At 38.8% G+C, this 19,778-nt stretch overlaps 2 protein-coding genes across 4 annotated transcripts in view; one reads left to right on the top strand and one right to left on the bottom strand.

Moving 5' to 3' along the window:
- The window catches only part of SELENOF (selenoprotein F), a 49,424-nt gene extending 40,352 nt beyond the window's left edge, over positions 1 to 9,072 (bottom strand). The window contains exon 1 of the mRNA XM_007480569.3: positions 8,931 to 9,072. Within this exon, the coding sequence (XP_007480631.2) occupies positions 8,931 to 9,008 (78 nt within the window). The 5' untranslated portion in view covers positions 9,009 to 9,072. The remainder of the gene's footprint in view (positions 1 to 8,930) is intronic.
- A 17-nt stretch (positions 9,073 to 9,089) lies between these two features.
- HS2ST1 (heparan sulfate 2-O-sulfotransferase 1) overlaps positions 9,090 to 19,778 on the top strand; it is a 214,239-nt gene continuing 203,550 nt past the window's right edge. Inside the window, exon 1 of one of the 3 annotated variants that reach the window (XM_056815385.1) lies at positions 9,090 to 9,227. Coding sequence is in view for 2 of the 3 variants with exons in the window: in XM_007480568.3 (XP_007480630.1) it covers positions 10,083 to 10,206 (124 nt within the window). In the remaining variant the exon portion in view is untranslated. Of the gene's footprint in view, positions 9,228 to 9,586; positions 10,207 to 19,778 lie in introns of those variants that run through there. The other 2 variants (XM_007480568.3, XM_001362226.4) reach the window with 2 other exon arrangements.

The following is a 19,778-nucleotide window of genomic DNA, read 5'->3' as shown; positions in this document are numbered from 1 at the left end:
AGCTGGGGCATATAAACATACTGTGAAGGAAACAACATGTCCACACATAAGTAAATCCAAAGTAAATCGTATTTACTTTGGGGGAGTAGGCACTAGTAGCTGAAGTCAGTAAAGACTTCATGTTGGAGGTGGTACTTGAGAAAAGCTTTGAAGGAAGGTAAGGATTCTAATGTGGGAAGGTGAGGCAAAAGCATATTCCTAGAATGAAACATTCTAGTAATGCATCAGCTTTGCTTGTGCAAAGACATAGTGAAAATTAGAAACAGTAAATAAAGCCAGTTTGGTTAAAGCTAGAGTGACTGAAAGAGAGTAATATACAGGGTGTCATCATTAAATAATGTAATCTTACTTAGTCTTCAAAGTACCTTTTAACTTTTAAAAGTCAACTAAAAAACAAACAAACTAGATTTACTGATTATTTCTAGAAAGGGACTAAAAATGAGTTATTCTTTGTTGTTAAAAATATTAACACCATCCTACCCAAACTTATTTATCTATTTAGTGCCATACCCATTGAACTCCCAAAATATTTCTTTACTGATTTAGAAAAAACCATAACAAAATTCATTTGGACTAACAAAAGATCAAGGATATCCAGGGAAATAATGAAAAAAAAAACACATATGATGAGGGCCTTGCAGTCCCAGACCTTAAACTATATTACAAAGCAGCAGTCATCAAAACAATTTGGTACTGGCTAAGAAACAGAAAGGAAGATCAGTGGAATAGACTGGGGGAAAGTGACCTCAGCCAGACAGTATACGATAAACCCAAAGACTCCAGCTTTTGGGACAAAAATCCACTAATCGATAAAAACTGCTGGGAAAATTGGAAGACAGTATGGGAGAGATTAGGAATAGATCAACACCTCACACCCTACACCAAGATAAATTCAAAATGGGTGAATGACTTAAACATAAAGAAGGAAACTATAAGTAAATTGGGTAAACACAGAATAGTATACATGTCAGACCTTTGGGAGGGGAAAGGCTTTAAAACCAAGCAAGACAGAAAGAATCACAAAATGTAAAATAAATAATTTTGACTACATCAAATTAAAAAGCTTTTATACAAACAAAACCAAAATCAGAAGGGAAACAACAAATTGGGAAAAAATCTTCATAGAAACCTCTGACAAAGGTTTAATTACTCAAATTTATAAAGAGCTAAATGAATTGTACAAAAAATCAAGCCATTCTCCAATTGATAAATGGGCAAGGGACGTGGATAGGCAGTTCTCAGATAAAGAAATCAAAACTATTAATAAGCACATGAAGAAGTGTTCTAAATCTCTGATAATCAGAGAGATGCAAATAAAAACAACTCTGAGGTATCACCTCACACCAAGCAGACTGGCCAGCATGATAGCAAAGGAAGGTAATGAATGCTGGAGGGGATGTGGAAAAGTAGGGACATTAATTCATTGCTGGTGGAGTTGTGAACTGATCCAACCATTCTGGAGGGCAATTTGGAGCTATGCCCAAAGGGTGACAAAAGAATGTCTACCCTTTGATCCAGCCATAGCACTGCTGGGTCTGTACCCCAAAGAGATAATGGACAAAAAGACTTATACAAAAATATTCATAGCTGTGCTCTTTTTGGTGGCAAAAAATTGGAAAATGAGGGGATGCCCTTCCATTGGGGAATGGTTGAACAAATTGTGGTATATGTTGGTGATGGAATACTATTGTGCTAAAAGGAATAATAAAGTGGAGGAATTCCATGGAGACTGGAACAACCTCCAGGAAGTGATGCAGAGCGAAAGGAGCAGAACCAGGAGAACATTGTACACAGAGACTAATACACTGTGGTATAATCGAATGTAATGGACTTCTCTGTTGGTGGTGGTAATGTCCCGGAACAATCTGCAGGGATCTAGGAGAAAAAACACTATTCATAAGCAAAGGATAAACTATGGGAGTGGAAACACCGAGGAAAAGCAACTGCCTGACTACAGCGGTTGAGGGGACATGACAGAGGAGAGACTCTAAAGGAATCTCTAATGCAAATATTGACAACATAGAAATGGGTTCTAATCAAGAACACATGTGACACCCAGTGGAATCACGTGTCGGCTATGGGGGGGTGGGGGGGGAGGAAAAGAAAATGATCTTTGTCTTTAATGAATAATGCCTGGAAATGATCAAATATTATTTTAAAAAAAAGAGGTTAAAATAAAAAAATATTAACAACATAAATATTAATCTATATACAAGTTTCTGTTTGGAAGGGGAAAAAAATCCAGTTTTGGATTAAAATACAAATATCCTGATTTCTATAGTCGAGTTTATGGCTATTAGAAAATCCATCTACGAAATGCCTGAGATGATAATTTAATTCTATAATTCAAATCTGAGGAGCCCTAGGAAACAATTCCCTTAGGTCACATCGAATACTCCCATTCCCAAAGATTAAGAACACTCAGAATGTACTCTTGGAGAAAAAATGACCAATTCATGGAGCATTTGAACTCTCTTTCTGAAATGTTAACCTTAAAGAACCATTAGTTTAGAATTTATAACTGTTAATTTCTGTAGAAGGCATTCCAATTTAAAATGCAGCATCATGGATTCACTATAATTTCAAGGACCCTAGAAGACAATAGAAATACTCTTAGAAAACTAACAATGGAATACAAACTATCGTCATAACAATACATCAATCGTGTCTGCCAATAGTGTCCAAATTTTGGCTAGTTACAATGAAAAGGGTAGAAATCTGGAGTTTAAGTAATCAATGTTACTCTTTGGGGGAAAATGTAGCTCTTTGGACCAAGCCTTGGCCTACATTTTGATATCCAGTTGATTGTGAAATTATAGTATGATGATAGTAGCATTTCACATTTATCTAGCACTTTCATGTTAGATATTTTTCAAACATATCTAAGGTAAAAAAAAATTGCACAATCTTTAAAATTTTTTGATTACCTAATAAGTATTTTAGAAACTTCCTCTTTTTCAAAAAAGAAAAGTAAGTTATCGTTTTGGGGAACTAAATCTTATTTGTATCACTAAAGGTTCTTGAAGGCAGATCTTACTTGGTTGTATTTTTGCACCCAATAAATGGCATAAATTAAATAGGTCTTGAACAAAATGAATTCAAATTGGTATGAGCTATATACTTGACTGAATTTCAAAAACTTCACAGGAAGATGTATGGCCCTTTGGTATTAACAGGAGAAAAAGGAGAAAGGAGTGTTAAGGGTAACAACTTAAAATTTTAAGAGTCATTCACTTTTTCAAATGTCACTTAACTAACTTTCTCAAAGAGTTTTATGATTACCTACTCCCCAGGATCATATTATTTAGTGCTGGAAGAGACCTTTAAGATAATCTTTAGTGGTCCAACTGCTGTGGGCTGAGTGTCCCAGAAACCCAGTCAAGTCAATCAATCAAGAGAATTGTATTCAATCAAGAGAACATAGAAACAATGACAAAATTATTAGTATGGCCACCTTTCAGATAAGACATACAAGTTGCTTAGATTGCTAATTATGAGAAAATGCCTCACATCAATCTTTAGATAGAACCTTGGTCCTTGGGGGATGGGGGGTGGCGGGGAGGGATGGGCCTCTGGACAGCAAGTACAGGTGGTTCACTTTCCCTATCTCAGAGGATTGGGTTCAAACAATGCTCATTTTCCACACTCACTGCCTTCCTTTGGAGTCTTTGAAAAAAAAAAAAAGAGCAAAGCTTGACCTAAGTTGCTCTGGGTATTATTATATCATTAGCATCCTATTACATTGCAATTTGCTCCTCCCGAATGGGCAAATAGACTGAACCATGGGTAAAGTGATCTCAGTTCCCTGAAGACACAGGCTACAACTGTCCAAACAAATGACCTCTTCCTTGGTAACTAATCAAGGTAAGAAGCATTCCCAAAAGCCCCTGTACACCCTTACCTTTGCTTACCTAAGTACTTGCTATACCAGCTAGTGGTCTATAACCCTCTCTGTTACTGTACTCTCTTATGATAAAGCTTGTTTCCTCATCATGGAGTTAGTTTGAGCCGTCAATCAGTTCCTTGGATGAAACCCCAATCAGCCTTATCCACATCACAACTAATAATTTTTTAACCCACTGGGATTTTTTTGTGTGTGTGGTTAAATTCATACTTTCTGTTGTAGAATCAATACTGTGTATCAATTCTAGGACAGAAGAGTGGTAAGGGTGAGGCAATGGAATGACTTGTTTGGGGTTACACAGCTAGGAAATGTCTGAGGATATATTTGAACCCAAGACCTCCTATCTTCAGGCCTGGCTCTCTATCCACTGAACCACTCAGCTGCCCCCAACCCACTCATTTTATAGAGAAACGGAGGCTCAAAAGATTGCCAAGATCATATATGGAGGTAGCTAAGTTAGAAATAATGGATGTCCTTTGGATTCTCTAAACCATGTAGCTCTAATTCTCTACCATGCTGCATATTACTTTACCAAAACCACAAGATAAAAATATTGTAAGCAAATTCACATTTTATTTTCAGTATGTTAACATGACAAACATACAAAGACTAATCTAAAAGAGTAAATGTAGGAGGAAGAAAGCTCTCCTTTTTCACATTGTGTAGTTATAGGAAACTACTGCTACTACCAAAAAAACCTAACATGAGTAACTCAACAAACCTTTTTGGTTAAATCCTCTTATACTGCACCACTCTCTAACTCCTATTTTGAGAAATTCTGTTTAAAATTGTGTGCTCCTAAGCACAATATTTCAAATACACAGACTAATCCAAAATTTCTAAATATGTGAGTTTTCTGGAATGCAACAACAAAATTCCATAACTTAAGTAGTATTTGTGCCTACTGAAATGGGAACACCAATATATTTTTGGCAGACACAGCCCAAAATTTTTTTGTGTAAAGTTGTATGGTATTATATGGTAACAAAAAATATGGCAATGGAGATGTCTGTTTTAGTCTAGTTATGTTTTGCCATCAAATGGCCCCATAACTTTGGCAGGAAAAAAATTTTTTTTTTTTCATATAAAAAATTATTTTCTTTCCTTTCTATCTCCTCCCCATCCCAAATGCAAGGGCGGTGGGGGGGGGGGGGGGGGGCGGGGACCTCTCAATAACAGATATGGTTAGTTTTGGTCATGTAAAAAACAAGGCAAATAATAAACCAACCAAATGACTCATTCTGTACTCTGAATCCATTGCTCTTTGTTAGAAGGCAGGCAGTATGCTTCATCCATCTGTTTTCTTGAAACATGGTTAGGTATTATCAGGTTGATCTGAACTCTTAAGTCTTTCAGAGTTGTCTGTTGTTCTAATTAAATACATAGTTCTCCTGGCTCTGCTCCCTTCACTCTGCATTAACTCACACAAGTTTTTCCAGGGTCTTTTGAAACCATACCTTTCACCATTTCTTATAGCACAAGAGTATGCCATCACATTCCTATACCACTGGCCATTTCTTAACTGATGGGCAACCTCAGTTCTCTGCCAGCACAGAGAACGAACGGGGACATGGTCTTATCTACTTTTTCTTGGGCATCTCCTGGGAAAGTAATTTAAACTTTTGGGGTCTTGGCTTTATTGTGAACAAACAGAAGGAACCAGGGATCTACTCTGCTCTAAAATTTTTATTATTTTAAGGCTCTTTTAGTTATACATAGATCAAATCCCTCTTGGGGGAAATTCCCATTAACTGGCAGAAGACTTACTCTCTTATTTCAGAGAGGATGAGCACATTGTTATTTGAACATATTTCTGATTATTATTTGACTGAATAGGAAAATATGGCTGTTAGTCCAATTTGCCCCTATAATATAGATGGTGACAGGTTAGAGAAGTATACTCATTTTTCAATGAGGAAATTAGGTGAAGCAGAGTAGAAAGAATGAGCAACTTTTTATAAAAATGCCTGACCTAACCGTGTGTCTTGTGAAGGGGAAAAACAATGATTGTTCTACCTATTTTATAGAACTGTGAGGAAAGCACTTTCCAATCCCCTTTGTCTCTGACCTACCTTTAGTGGAAACATATTGCAAGAAGATCAAAAAGAGAAGGAAAGACCCCATATAAGTAAAAGTATTTGTAGCAGCAAACTTTTGGCAGCTGGGGGCAGGGGTATCCTGGTAGGTAGCAATGGACTAGAAAGAAACAGGCATCAATAGGTGGCAAATTGCTGGACAAACTGTTTTATTAACAAAATGGAATCTTAATGGGTTATAAGAAATAATGTGAATTCAGAGAAACTTGGGAAGATAATATATGAAATGATGCTGAGTGAAGGGTGCAGAAGCAGGAGAATGTACAAAAGGACCACCAGGCCGTAAGAGAAAACAAGAATGGAAGATTTCCAAATTCAGATTGTGATGTAATGTGATGTGATGACCAATCATGTCTTCAGAGACCTAATGCTAACATGTCTCCTTTCTTTAAAGCAGATAGGCAGCAGACTTAGAGATGTGGAATGAGGTATATATTTTCAGACAAGTCATGTTAATTTATTTTGCTTTAAAAGTACATTCAATGTTACAATGCAAAGTTCTAATGGAGTAGAGCAGGTATGGAGGAAGAATCACTGGGAAACATTAGTGCTGGTAAAGAAAGAATACCATTAAGACATTCTGAAAAAAGTGCTGTTTGAATCATTAAATGTGAGATAAATGTGAGATACTGACATTACCTCGTAATTTTACATTTATATGGCCAATATTAATGCTTACACTTTAAAAAATGATAGCTTTAAAAAAGTAAAAAAAGTATTAATAGCCATTTGTAGCAGTACTGAATCGGAAGTTATTGCTGCATTCTGAAATTTTGAAGGGCAGATCAAGACCAAGGAGAGAATGAAAAATAATTTAATTGAAATAAAGTGGCATAAAGAGTTGCCATAAACAGAAGAATGAAAATATTTATTTTTTTTCAGTCACTAGGATCTAGGAAAGGCAATGTAGTACCAGGAGTTGGAGGGGCTAGCTCTGAATCCTACTGGTTATCATTTACCACTTGCATGACTTTGGATATGTTCTTTAACTCTACCAGGATTCAGTTTCCTTATTTGTAAAATTAAGGGCCGGACTAAACATAACACACTGATTAGTGTCTGCTAAGTATTAGGGAGAGAGAAAATTTAGACTGTGTGCAAGCTGTTCCCAATACACAAAACAGGCCAAGTGTCAAGATTTTTAAACATTTGTCTCCCAATGGCTGGAACCCCAAACTTTTGCCTCCTACAATCTGGCTTCCTTCAAAGGATAGCTGAGGTGCACCTTCCTGAAGCTCTTCTGGATTCTCCACAATATTCACTTAAAATTATTTTCTTTTTTGTTTGTATCTCTATGTTATTTTCCTCTAGTAGAGTGGAGGGCAAGCACTTTTTTTTTTAAGCTCCAGCACTTGTTGCAATTATGTTGCATAGAGCAGACACTTAATTATCATTGAATTCTTTCCTTCCCATAAGAAGTTTAAAATCAATAGGGGTAAAAAGATACTAATATAGATGGCTACAAAGAAGTTTTATAGCAATGCCAGATGTTGATTGGTGATGTTGGCTGAGGGGATTTTGTTCAGGTGCCAGTTGGCCTATGAGATCCTTTCCAACTCAGATTTGTGATCTGTGGCTAGCCAGGATTTTAGAGATAGTTCTATCCATTCATTTTTACAGATGGTGAAACTAAGGCCTGGGAAGATTGATATTCATCATGAGTGGTTATAAGAGCCTTAACTGAAGCTTTAACTAAAAATCCAGAGTTCTTTGCAGAATCTCAAAAGTTGGAAAGAACCTTAGATACATTTTAGTCTAACCTGTACCTGAACAAGAACCCCCTCTACCATATATGGAACATTTCTACTATCTAAGTTGCCCTAACAACATGTATTCAAACAAATAAAATATTAGGATTTACATAGTACTCCTGAGGTTTGCAAATTGCTTTATATGTTATTTCATTTGATCCTCAAGACAACCCTGTGAAATACCTATTATCCTCATTTTACATATGAGGAAACTGAACAAAGGGAAGTGTAGGACCATACCAATAAGAAGCATTTGAGGCTGTAATCAAAGCCTTGTATTCTTGGGTCCAAGTCCAGTACTTTATAAACTATACTAGGTGCTTCTCTCAACAGAGAGTGGAGCACAAAAACCCAGCCAGAGAGAAGAGATTATCAAGGAATTGAATATGGGTAAAGGTATCAAATGGTTCAGAGTTTGTTCAAAACGGAGGACAGAGAAAAGGCCACAAGATTTGGAATATAAGGAAAAATTGGCAACTACAGAAAGAGGAATTTCAGAATGGAGTGAATTTAATACCTATTTGTGGGGTCCATCATCCAAGAACTTAGTCACCTCTCTGGCCTGGCACAGCTACATCTAGGGAATCTCTTAAAGAAACGAACCCTGCCTTTAGTGTTTTGTGCCAGGGGTCTCTGTCAAAGTGCAGAAATTTCATTCTTAAGATCACCATGAGCAATTCACCTTTGTAAAAAGCACTTAGCACAGTGCGTGCAAAAAGTGCTTAATAAACGTTCACTGGCTCTAACGTTCCTCCCTCAATAAACTCCAGTGTTTCTAATTGATCCGGTCAATATTTTAATCAAACGGGTTTTCCTGTTGCCTTCCCGGTCAGAAGGTAAGCCCCCTAAGGGCAGGGATAGTTTTTCTGCCTTAAAAAAAAAAAAAGCCCTTAGCTTACAGGGCCTGATACCCACTAGGCAATTATAAATGTTCGCTGACTGATCGTAGTAGGCTCTGATAAATGCTGCTAACTTGACAAGGGCCAAGTTCGGTGTTGGCATCCGAGAGAAGTTAGATTGAGCTCAGTGGAGGCAGCCAAGAAAGAGGCCTTGTCAGGAGGCCGGGCGGGGCAGCAGCCACGTAGCCCTCCGGCCACGGCCAGACCCTCTCCCTCCTCCAATCCTCCCCAGTCCCTTGGACCTGACCCAGAGGCAGCTGCGGAGGCGCCTAGCACTCACCGTTTGCAGGACTGACACAAGCAACAACCGCAGCCCTAACATCGGAGCAAACCACTGTCGACCGGCCGCCGCCGCCATCGCCGCCGTTATTCTCAGGTCCTGACGTGGCCCGAGGACCCCTCAGATAGGCTGACCCGCACTGCGCCTGACGCAGTAGGCCGTTAACTTTCCGTCCGCCGCGTACAGCAACCCAATTCCAAGCCACCTGATAGAATGAAGAACTCCAGGATGCTGCCACCTAGAATATCAAGAGAGTGAGAAGAACTTTTTGATTTGCTCCCCTTCTTCTACAATCAGGCACGTTTTTGGTATCCTTATAAATCTGTTCCTTTCTGGGGCCCCTCAGTTTCATTCACGGCATTTCGTACCCAGAGCTAAAACGCTCGTACCTTCCTCTAGCTTCGACTCACCTCATCCTCTCGCCGTTTAAACCAATCACTTGCTGAGAAAATTTTAACTGGCAGCTAAGCAAGCCATCCATAATCCCGAGCGAAAGACCACTGCAACTGTGAAGTCCAATAGAGGGCGCAGGTCGGGGGAGGTGGGTAGAGAAGGTGGAGTGTTTGCTGAGGCTAAGAGGCGGGGTTGCTGAGCAGCGTGCGTGAATGCGTATTGGGGAGGGGGAGAGGGAGGGCCCAAGTTGGGGGCGGGGCCGAGGGCGGCGCAGCCGCAGCCTTGGTGCTGGAGCGGGAGGGAGGCAGGCAGAGGAGGAAGAAGGGAGGCGGGTGGGCAGAACAAGCCAGGGAGCGAGCGAGCGAGCGAGCTGAGAAGGTGCCGGGGTTGGTCCAGCTTAGGGGAAGCGGGAACCCGAGTGCGGCTGAGCGCTGGGGGCCCCTGTGGTCGTCGTCGTCGGCGGCTGAGGTTGAGGAGGAACAGTGGGCGCAGACGACTTTGGCGTTGGTGCCTGGGGGCGGGGGTGGGGGGTGGGAGGGAGGGAAGGAAGGAAGAAGGGGGGTCAGAGGCAGCGGCGGCCGCTGCTGCTGTTGCTGCTGCGGCGCTACGCTCCTGCTCGCCTGCTCCCGCTCCCGTTCCGCCGGCCTCGGGGCTCCGGCTTGCTCCTCCCCGGCGCCCCGCGCCCCCCTGGCCCCCGGGGCCTCGCTCCCCGCCCCCCGCGGTATGTCGTGATCCCGAGCGGCGGCGGCGGCGGGTTTCATGGGGCTCCTCAGGATTATGATGCCGCCCAAGTTGCAGCTGTTGGCGGTGGTGGCCTTCGCCGTGGCGATGCTCTTTCTGGAGAACCAGATCCAGAAGCTGGAGGAGTCCCGCTCCAAGCTAGGTGAGGGGAGGGGGCGCTCCCTAGGCTGGAGCGAGGGATGTCTTCTGTCACCTGGGGGGTGGGGGCAGAAAGCCGGGCTCTGGCTCGAGGTGCGGGTGCCGCCGCGGGAGGCTAATGCACTCGGCTAGAATCCTTCTGCAGGGAGGCAGGGGCACGGAGCTTTGGGGATGGCAGAGGGGCAGTGCCCGTTGTAAGACGGAAGGATGGAAGGGACCGGGGCTTCCAGGGCGAGGGGTACCTGGTGAGTCAGGGAAAATTAACCCGCTCAGTTTCACTCTGGGACTAGGGTGGGAGGTAGGGAAGCCGGGGAAATTGACTCTGGTCAGTTTCACTCCAGGGCTGGCTGCAAGGAATCCGGGAGTTGACCGAGGATGCCCAAGGTGCTATGGAGGGTTGTGGGGAAGAGGGAATCGGAAATGCTGCGGATTCAGGGACGAATGCCCAGGGATTAAGGTATATGCAAGTGGCTTTCTAGTGAGATGGGGACCCTAGGGAACTTGGACAAATGGACTGTTTTCTACGGCTTTTAGAAGGGAAAGGAAGGTTATGCCTCCAAAGTGACTTACTCAATTGAATTCTGATACTTGGGAATTCAAACTAGCATTGGGTATTGGTGATTTACAATTTGAGAGAATGAGGATAGATATTGTTAAACCGCGACAGGCACTGCATTAAACTCTGGGAATGAAAACACAAGCAAAAAGAACCACTTACCTTCATGGAGCTTACATTCTGATGTTGGAGGACTGTCCATAATGTGAAGGAAAAGGGAACTGAGGTACCCAGGAGTGGCGGGTGTAAAAGTAGACCAGAATTGGGTTTGAAGTGATCGTAGCTTTCAATGGATTGTGAGGCAAGGATAGAAAAATGTTGGCAGGAGTGCTTTTCATTTGGGGAGATACTTTAGAGAAACTCAAAATAAGCTTAAAATACACAATAACAGCAATATTGTGGAACAGTCAAATGTGATAAGCTTTTCCATTAACAACAATAAAATGATCCAGGAGAATTCTGAGGGACTGAAGGAAAAAAGTGCTTCCACCTTTGGAAAAAGAACTGTTGTACTAGGAATGCAGATAAAACCATATGATTTATCACTTGTTTATTTGGACATATATGTATTTGGGGATTTTGGTTTTATAATATTATTGACTTACAAAAATGAATAATATGGAAATATGTTTTGCATGACAATACATGCACAACCCAGGTTGAATTGCTTGTCAGTTCCAGAAGGAAGGAGGGAACAAAAGAGGGATAAAATTTGGATCATATAACTTTGGAAAACTTAGGTGGAAATTTGTTATTAAAATAAAAAATAAAAAGTGTTCAGGAAAAAAGGATAGGTTTAGATTTGAATTTTCAGCACTATTTTATATTTTAAAAACCATGACATTGGTTTAGGTAGAGAAAACATTTGTGAAGTTTCTTTAGCTTTATGCTAACTACTATAAAGCATACTCTTTAAAAAAAAGGATTGGGAAACATTATATCAGGTGGGATAAAGAATTAATGGGAACTTAAAAAACAACAACTACAAAGATACATTATTTAGGAATAGAGACTAGATTTGTAATTTCATTGGTATAAGGGATTTGAGTGAAGAAAATCCCTCTGCCAATGGAGGCCAGCATCTTCTCTGCCACTTTGGTTTTTAGGGAGGTTCACTGATTTGATGTATTACAAGAGAGACTTGATTCCAAGGTCTTCCTAGCTTCTACCCTTGCTTTTCTATCCACCATGCTAAGCTGCCTCTCATGTCTGTCTATTGTTATATTACATTTAAGCTAACATTACAGTGTTAGAATGAAAAACTTAGTCATTTGAATTTTAATAATTCTCTCAGGATATAAGGTTCTTGAAGACAAGAGCAATTTGTTTTTATATTTCTAGTCCTAAGAATAGTCCTTTGTAAATAACAAACCTTTAAGAATTGAATTTAATTAAGCCAACATATGAGCATATCCAGTTTTGAAGAACATTTTGTAGACAGTGACAGGTTTTAAAGAGCATTGTAATATGGAACATTAAACACTAGTGTGTATGAGTGACAAGAGGTACACTTAGAAACTACAAAAAGAACTGAAACAGATTTCTCTATTCTTCCTAGAACTTGTACATGAATACAATTGATAGGGACATTGTTATCATTTAATTTGATTTTTATCAGTTTGTAGTATTGATCAGTATTTATCAGCTTTGTAAGAGAAAATATTTATTTTCATACTTTTGGGTTAAATCAGTTTAATTGTCACCTAGGTTCAAAGTCTCAATGTAATCCTCAACTCCTTATTCTCCTTCATCCTAAATATACAGTACTCAGTTATCACATGATGGCTTTCTATTTGCATATCTCACATCCATTGTCTCTCTGCTCAGGTACCACACTTCCCAGTTCAATCCTTTTTCCTTCTGCCTAGACTATTGCCATTTCCCTTTCTTTGGTTTCCTTACCTGAAGTTTCTTCCTCCTCTAATCCATCTTTCAGTTGCCAAAGTGACTTATGTCACTCTCCTATTTAGTAAGCAACAGTAGTTCCAGTTCATTATTACCTATAGGATCAACTATAAACTCTTTGGTACATAAAGACCTCCACAGCCTGGCCCCACCTACCTTTTCATCAGTATTACTCTTCATACACACTTTGGTTCAAACTGACCTTACTATTTCTTGTAGGCAGTACTTATCTCTTATCAGTGTCTTTGTTATTTCTCATTTTTCTTTTTTTCTTTTTTTTTTTTTTTGGGTCTTCTGAATGGATACAGTGTATTGGTTCCAAGGCAGAAGAGTAGTAAGGACTGAGCAACTGGGGTTAAGTGACTTGCCCAAGGTCACCCAGCTAGGAAGTGTCTGAAGTCAAATTTGAACTCAAGACCTCCCATCTCTAGGCTTTGCTCCCAATCCATTGAACCACCTAGCTGATTCCATGTTGCTTCTCATTCTTGTAATACACCCCCTTCTTACTTCTCTATGTATCATAGAGTCCTTAGTTTCTTTTAAGGCTTAGCTGAAATTCCACTTTCTACCTTTCCTAGACACTCTTCCCCCCAATCTTTCAGCCACTAGAACTTTGATCCCAAAATTAACTCCTATTTGATGCATACTCATATTTGTGCATATTGCCTACCCTCCAGAGATTGAAAGCTCCTTGAGGGCAACCAATGTTTCAGTTTTATCTCTCTGTCCCTAGAATAGTGTCTGCTAAATATAATTTTATTTTTATAGTTTACAGGAGGCAGCTTGACTTAGTGGAGAGTTTTGAAACTGAAGGCATGAAGGACCCTGAGTCCTAATCTTGCTTCAGACATTATCTGTGTGACTCTTGGCTGACACTCTTAGCTGCAACTACAGCCTCTGTGTGATTGGGATCCTAACAGAATTTACTTAAGGATTGTTTTGAATATCAAAGGAGATATACCATATGCAGAGTGTTTTACAAATTTTCAAAGTGTTTTACAAATATAATCTATTACTATTATTAATTTACCTCATTCAGCTTTAATGAACAAAAAGTATTTACAAGGTTATTTACACATAATTAAAATGGAGAGCCTCATTTTGTCATATTCAGACAGTGCAAACTCTGTAGTGTTTATAAAACATAGTAGAGGAATAGTTACTCAACTTTTAACTTATTTTCTTCCCTTCCCTTTTCCCCTTCCCTTCCCTTTTTCCCTCTCCTCCCTCCCTTCCCTTCTTCCCTCCCCCCTCCTGGAGTTGACATGGGTTATGCATATATTATCACTCAAAACTTCTTTCCATATTATTCATTTTTGTAATAGAGTAATCTTTTAAAACCAAAACCCCAAATCATATATCCATATAAACAAGTGATAAATCATATGTTCTCTTCTAGGTTTCTATTTCCACAGTTCTTTCTCTAAATGTAGATAGCATTCTTTCTCATAAATCTCTCAGAATTGTCCTGGATCATTGCAGTGCTGCTAGTAGAGAAGTCCATTACATTTGATTGTCCCACAGTGTGTCCATCTCTGTGTATAATGTTCTCCTGGTTCTGCTTATTTCACTATGCATCAGTTCTTGAAGATCTTTCTGATATCATCCTGTTCTTCATTCCCTACAACACAATAGTATTCCATCACCAACAGATATCACAATTTGTTCAGCCATTCCCCAACTGAAGGGCATCCCCTCATTTTCCAATTTTTTGCCACCACAAAGTGCAGCTATGAATAGTCTTGTACAAGTCTTTTTCCTTATTATCTCTTTGGGTACAAAACCAGCATTGCTATGGCTGGATCAAAGGGCAGACAGTCTTTTAGCACCCTTTGGGCATAGTTCCAAATTGCCCTCCAGAATGGTTGGACCAGTTCACAACTCCACCAGCAATGAATTAATGTCCCAACTTTACCACATCCCCTCCAGCATTCATTACTTTCCTTTGCTGTCATGTGAGCCAATCTGCTAGGTGAGAGGTGATACCTCAGAGTTGTTTTTATTTGCATCTCTCTGATTATCAGAGATTTAGGACACTTTTTCATGTGCTTATTAATAGTTTTGATTTCTTTATCTGAAAACTGCCTATTCATGTCCCTTGCCCATTTATCAATTGGAGAATGGCTTGATTTTTTGTACAGTTGATTTAGCTCTTTGTAAATTTGAGTAATTAAACCTTTGTCAGAGGTTTTTATGAAGATTGTTTCCCAATTTGTTGCTTCCCTTCTGATTTTAGTTACATTGGGCATGCATTCTTTTAAAGCCCTTTGGTCATTTAATTTTCCTTTCTTGTCTGAAGAAGGTAAGATCTTTAGTAGTTTTTTTAGTTGAATGTTGTTTCCAGAGTGGTTTCAAAGTAGGAAAAGGCTAACTATAGTCTTCTGTAAAGATTAAAATTTAGGGAATATGGGGAGACTGAGGCAAGGTAGAAATTAGTTTCTCTCTGCAAGGAGTATTATATTTTTTAGAAGTTTATTGAAGATTAAGGATTAAAGAAAATACAAGATAAGAGACACGTGTCCAGGCCATAGAGTGGCCTAGACACAACCTCACCTACATTATGGAAAAAGCCAGGCCTGCCCCAAAACCGAAGTCCAAGAGTGAGAGCCTTCAAAAGCCTTTGAATCAGCTTAAATACCTTCTGGATCTTGGCCCAGGTGAGATTACAAGGCATTTTGGGGAAGTGGAGCAAAGGCTCATGGGGATTGCAGTCCTGTATTCGAGTTTATTTTTTACACTTCCTCTGCCAGGCTATGTGACTTACTAGTTCTCTGTAAAGTGGGCCCATTTATTATGATACTATCTTATTCAGGAAATGTTATGAAGTCATCATTTATGTGGAAATTTTTTAGAAAGATAGGATATTTGTCAGTTCCTTCATAAGTAGTAGCCAAAGATGAAAACGAACACTCCTCAGAAGTGCTTCCAGTATTGGACATGAGAGCCTTCAAGGAAAAAATTGAAGAACGTAATAATTTCAGTCTGCCACAGACTTAGCTCAGGAAATACATTTCCTTTCAGCTTGTGTTTTGCTTGAAATCTTTAAATGCTTTAAGCTTTGTTAAATTATTGTCCTTGAAGAAATCAACAAATGTGGAACCTCAGGCTTTTTTTGAGCTGATATATTAATAGATCTATTAAAATTTTGTTTACTTCAAGTTTTTTTAAACTGTGGTGCCAGTCGTTAATGTGCCTTTATTATAAGCATTAGACATTGCACTAGGAAAATACAGTTCCTTGCATGAAAGTCTTAATGTAATGAAAAAGTTCTACTAGTGATGTAGCCATGTTGAAAGCACAAAAATATACAACTTCTTTCAGTTATAGGGCAAGAGTTCATATTTTTCTCCAAGTATAAAAATTACCTTTCAGAACTGATGAAGCCCTTTATTTCATTTCAAACTCCCTTCAAGGAATGCTTTCTTCTAATAAACTTTTCATTGCTTTCCCCATTTTATAAGAAGGGACACAGTGTGGCAGTTCCTGAATATTGTTTGATTTCAGATGTATTTCAATTGAAAGGCCTAGTGGCACAGTGTTACTCATCAAACTTGATCAGTTTGCTACAGTTCCATTTTGAAAATTATTGTTTGAGCTATGTAATCAATGGTTAGGTTTTTCGAACAAAAAATCATGCGTGAAAATCAAAGATTTGAAGGAAGAAGTTTGTTTTCTTAAAATTTATACAACCCTAGAACTATAAGGGAATTGTGAAAATGATGTTGCTACCATGAACAAGGAACAATACAAGGCATCTAGCATAACCTCTTTTTTTCTTGACCCTTTTTTTTTGGGCCTTAGTACAACTCTAAGAGAGAAGGGCAAATGGAATTAAGTGACTTACTCAATGTTACACATCTAGGAAATGTATGAATTTAGATTTGAACCCATGTCCTTCCATCTCCAGGCCTATCTCTTTATCCACTAGCTACTTGGCTTTCCCCCTCCCCCAAGTATAATCTCTTATTGTAAGAATTACCTCTCTAGCACAGCATCTTGGTTGGATAAGTTTCAGCTAGCTTCTGCTTGGATATTTCCAGTTATTAGGATCTTACCTCACCTAGTTATTAGGAACTGTCTCACAAGGTACCCCATTCTACTACTGGGTGGCATAAATTATTTTTAGAAAGCTCTCTATTGAATTCTGCTATCCTTTTACTCTCACTCATTGGTTCTAGTTCATCCTTTGGAAACCACATAACAATACTTAGTCTTCTAAAACAGGTGATGCCCTCATATATTTGAAGGTCACTAATGTAGCTGCTCCATGTCTTTGCTTTTCACTGTCAACATTCCCTATTATTTGAGCCATTCATCATTCAGTATGAATTTTGGACCCCCTAAATTTGGATCCTCCTAGCTACCATCCTCAGGAATATCTTAGTGTGTCAGTATCTCAGAATTTGGTGCCCAGAATTGAACAAAGTATAAGTATGGTCTGAGCAGGAAAAGTTAGAGAAAATTAATGCCTCTTTAGCTCTGAATACTATTCTGTTCATGGAACCTAGACTTGTATTAGTGTTTTTTAGCAATCCTGTTATACTGTTGGTTCATATTGAGTTTGTCTAAAATTACTATTACAGGTGTCCCTAATTCTGTTTTGTTTTGTAGAAGAATCTAAGTGCAGGGATTTACATTTGGTCCCATTAAATATAATCTATTACTTAGGGCTTATCTTTCCATTTTATCAAAATCTTTTTGAATCCTCATTTTTGTCATCTAAGTATTAAAAAGCACTTTTAGTTTTGTTTCATTTTCAGATTTCCTTTCTGTATTTTCATCCAAATAATGGATAAAAATGACAAGTAGAAAAGCAAAAGGCCAGAATTCTAGACTAGAGCCCTTCTACCAAAATGGCAGGCCACTGATCTCTCCTTTTGTGTTATTTACAACTTGTTATAACAAGTTGTGTTATCCAACTTTCAATCTACTAAATTGAACTAGTGGCTGTTTTGTGATTCACCATGATCATGTCCAAACAGTAAGACAGATGACCAGAATCTTTGTTGAAATGCAAATAACCTGATAGTCAGTTCCATTGATTTCATCAGAAGGGGAATTGAATTTAATTTTACATGTCTTAAAATTTTTTTTCTAAATTTTAATAAATTTCCACATAAGTTTTCTGATGTTGTATGATCAATATTGTTTCCCTCTCTTCCCTTCCCCTTCCCGGAGCTGATAAGCAATTCAATCTGGTTATACATATATTATCATGCAAAACATTTCCATATTATTTATTTTGGTAAGTGAATAATCTTATAAAACCCAAACCCCATACCCAAATAAAGAAGTGATAAATCATATGTTTTAATCTGCATCCTAGTCCAACAGTTCTTTCTCTGGAGGTCTATAGCATTCTTTTTCATAAGTCCCTCAGAATTGTCCTGGATCATTGTATTGCTGTTAGTAGCAAAATCTATCACATTTGACTGTTCCACAATATTGCAATTACTGTGTTTTCCTGGTTCTGCTTGTTTTACTCTGCATCAGTTCATTGTAGGTCTTTCCAGCTCTTTCTGAAGTTATCCTGTTTATCATTCTTTATAGCACAATAGTATTCCATCATCATCATATACCACAATTTGTTCAGCCATTCCCCAGTTGAGGAACATCCCTTTAGTTTCCAGTTCTTTGTCACCACAAAAAGAACAGCTATAAATATTTTTGTACAAACAAGTTCTTTCCCTTTTTTTGACATAACTTTTTTTTAACCCATTCTACCTTTTTGTGACTATCTTCTTTTTTTTTTAAGTGCTTAAAAACCATCTGTTTTGTAATGCAGAATCTTCTCAGAGAACAGTGTCAAGTAAGCCAGCCCATAGTTTCCCAGATCTGATTTTCTTCTCTTCTTGAAAGTAGGGGATTTCTGCCTATTTCCAGCTTCTGAGACTACTTCTGTTCACCCTGATTCCTTAAAGTAGAGTTTGAACACATGCCCCAGTGAAACAGACTAAAATGCAATTGGGAAATGTTTAATAAAATAAATAAAAATAAAATATAACATGAATAATGTTAATACATGGTTTTCTAAGGCCCTACACAAGGAATACTTTATGTGCTAGTGGCCCCATTTCTATTTGAGATTGACACCAAGATCTTAAAGATTATAATTATGCCGTTCTATCAAAAAAGCTTTTATGATTACACCCCCCTCCTATCTGCAAAGTACCTGTACAATAATGGACAATTAATTTAAGTATTTGTTAAATGTGACTGCTACCATGAAAATTTGAAAATATAAAGAGACAAAAACATTTTTCTTGCTCTCAAGATGCTTATATGGAAGAGATATAGTAGAGAGAGAAATAACTGGGTATGCTTATTTCTTCCAGCTCCACTCTTTACTCAGGCCTTTTTCATCTTCTCTCCAGCATCATCTCCATCATTTCCTCTCCTCTCTATTTCCTAAAGGTGTCTCTCCTTGTTATATCTTCCTTTGATAAGTTAGCTTTTGCTTCAAACCTAGGCCTTTCACACTAATTTCTCTCTAGGCTCAGCTACAGACTTTTTTTTTTTTACTACTTGCTAACTCCACCTTTGAGTTTATATGTTTCTTCCCCCTAATTAGAATGTAAATTTCTTGAGGGTAGAGACATTCTTCATTCTCTCCCTCTCCTTCTTTCTTTTTCTCCCTTCCTTCCACCCCCTTTTCTTTTATCTGTATTTCTAGCACTTGGTATACTGCCTAATAGTTGATACATAGTGCTTAAGAAATGCTTTATCTACTGCTTTCAGGATTTATACAGAGCAAATGGAAGCTAATCTTAGAGGGAAGGCACTAGCAGCAGGGGGGTTTGGGAAAGGCTTACTACAGAAAGTGGAATTTGAACTGAATCTTGAAGGAAGCCAGAGAAGTTAAAAGGAGGCATCAAGGAGGGAGACACATGGGGGATACAAAAGCAAAGACCTGGGAGATGGAGTGTCCTATGTGGGGATCAGTTAATAAACCCATTTGTACTGTACAGTATGTGAACCAGCATAAAAAATAAAAAAGACTGGGAATGTAGGAAAAAGTCTGATTATGAAGAGCCCTTAAATGCCAAACAAGGGTCTTTGTACTTTATTCTGGAGGGTCCAAGTATATAGCCATCAGTGTTTATTTATTGAATGGA

The sequence above is a fragment of the Monodelphis domestica genome, chromosome 2, assembly GCF_027887165.1.
Source record: "Monodelphis domestica isolate mMonDom1 chromosome 2, mMonDom1.pri, whole genome shotgun sequence".
Taxonomy (NCBI): domain Eukaryota; kingdom Metazoa; phylum Chordata; class Mammalia; order Didelphimorphia; family Didelphidae; genus Monodelphis; species Monodelphis domestica.
Note: the sequence above shows the minus strand (reverse complement) of the source record. Positions and strands in the feature narration are given on the sequence as shown.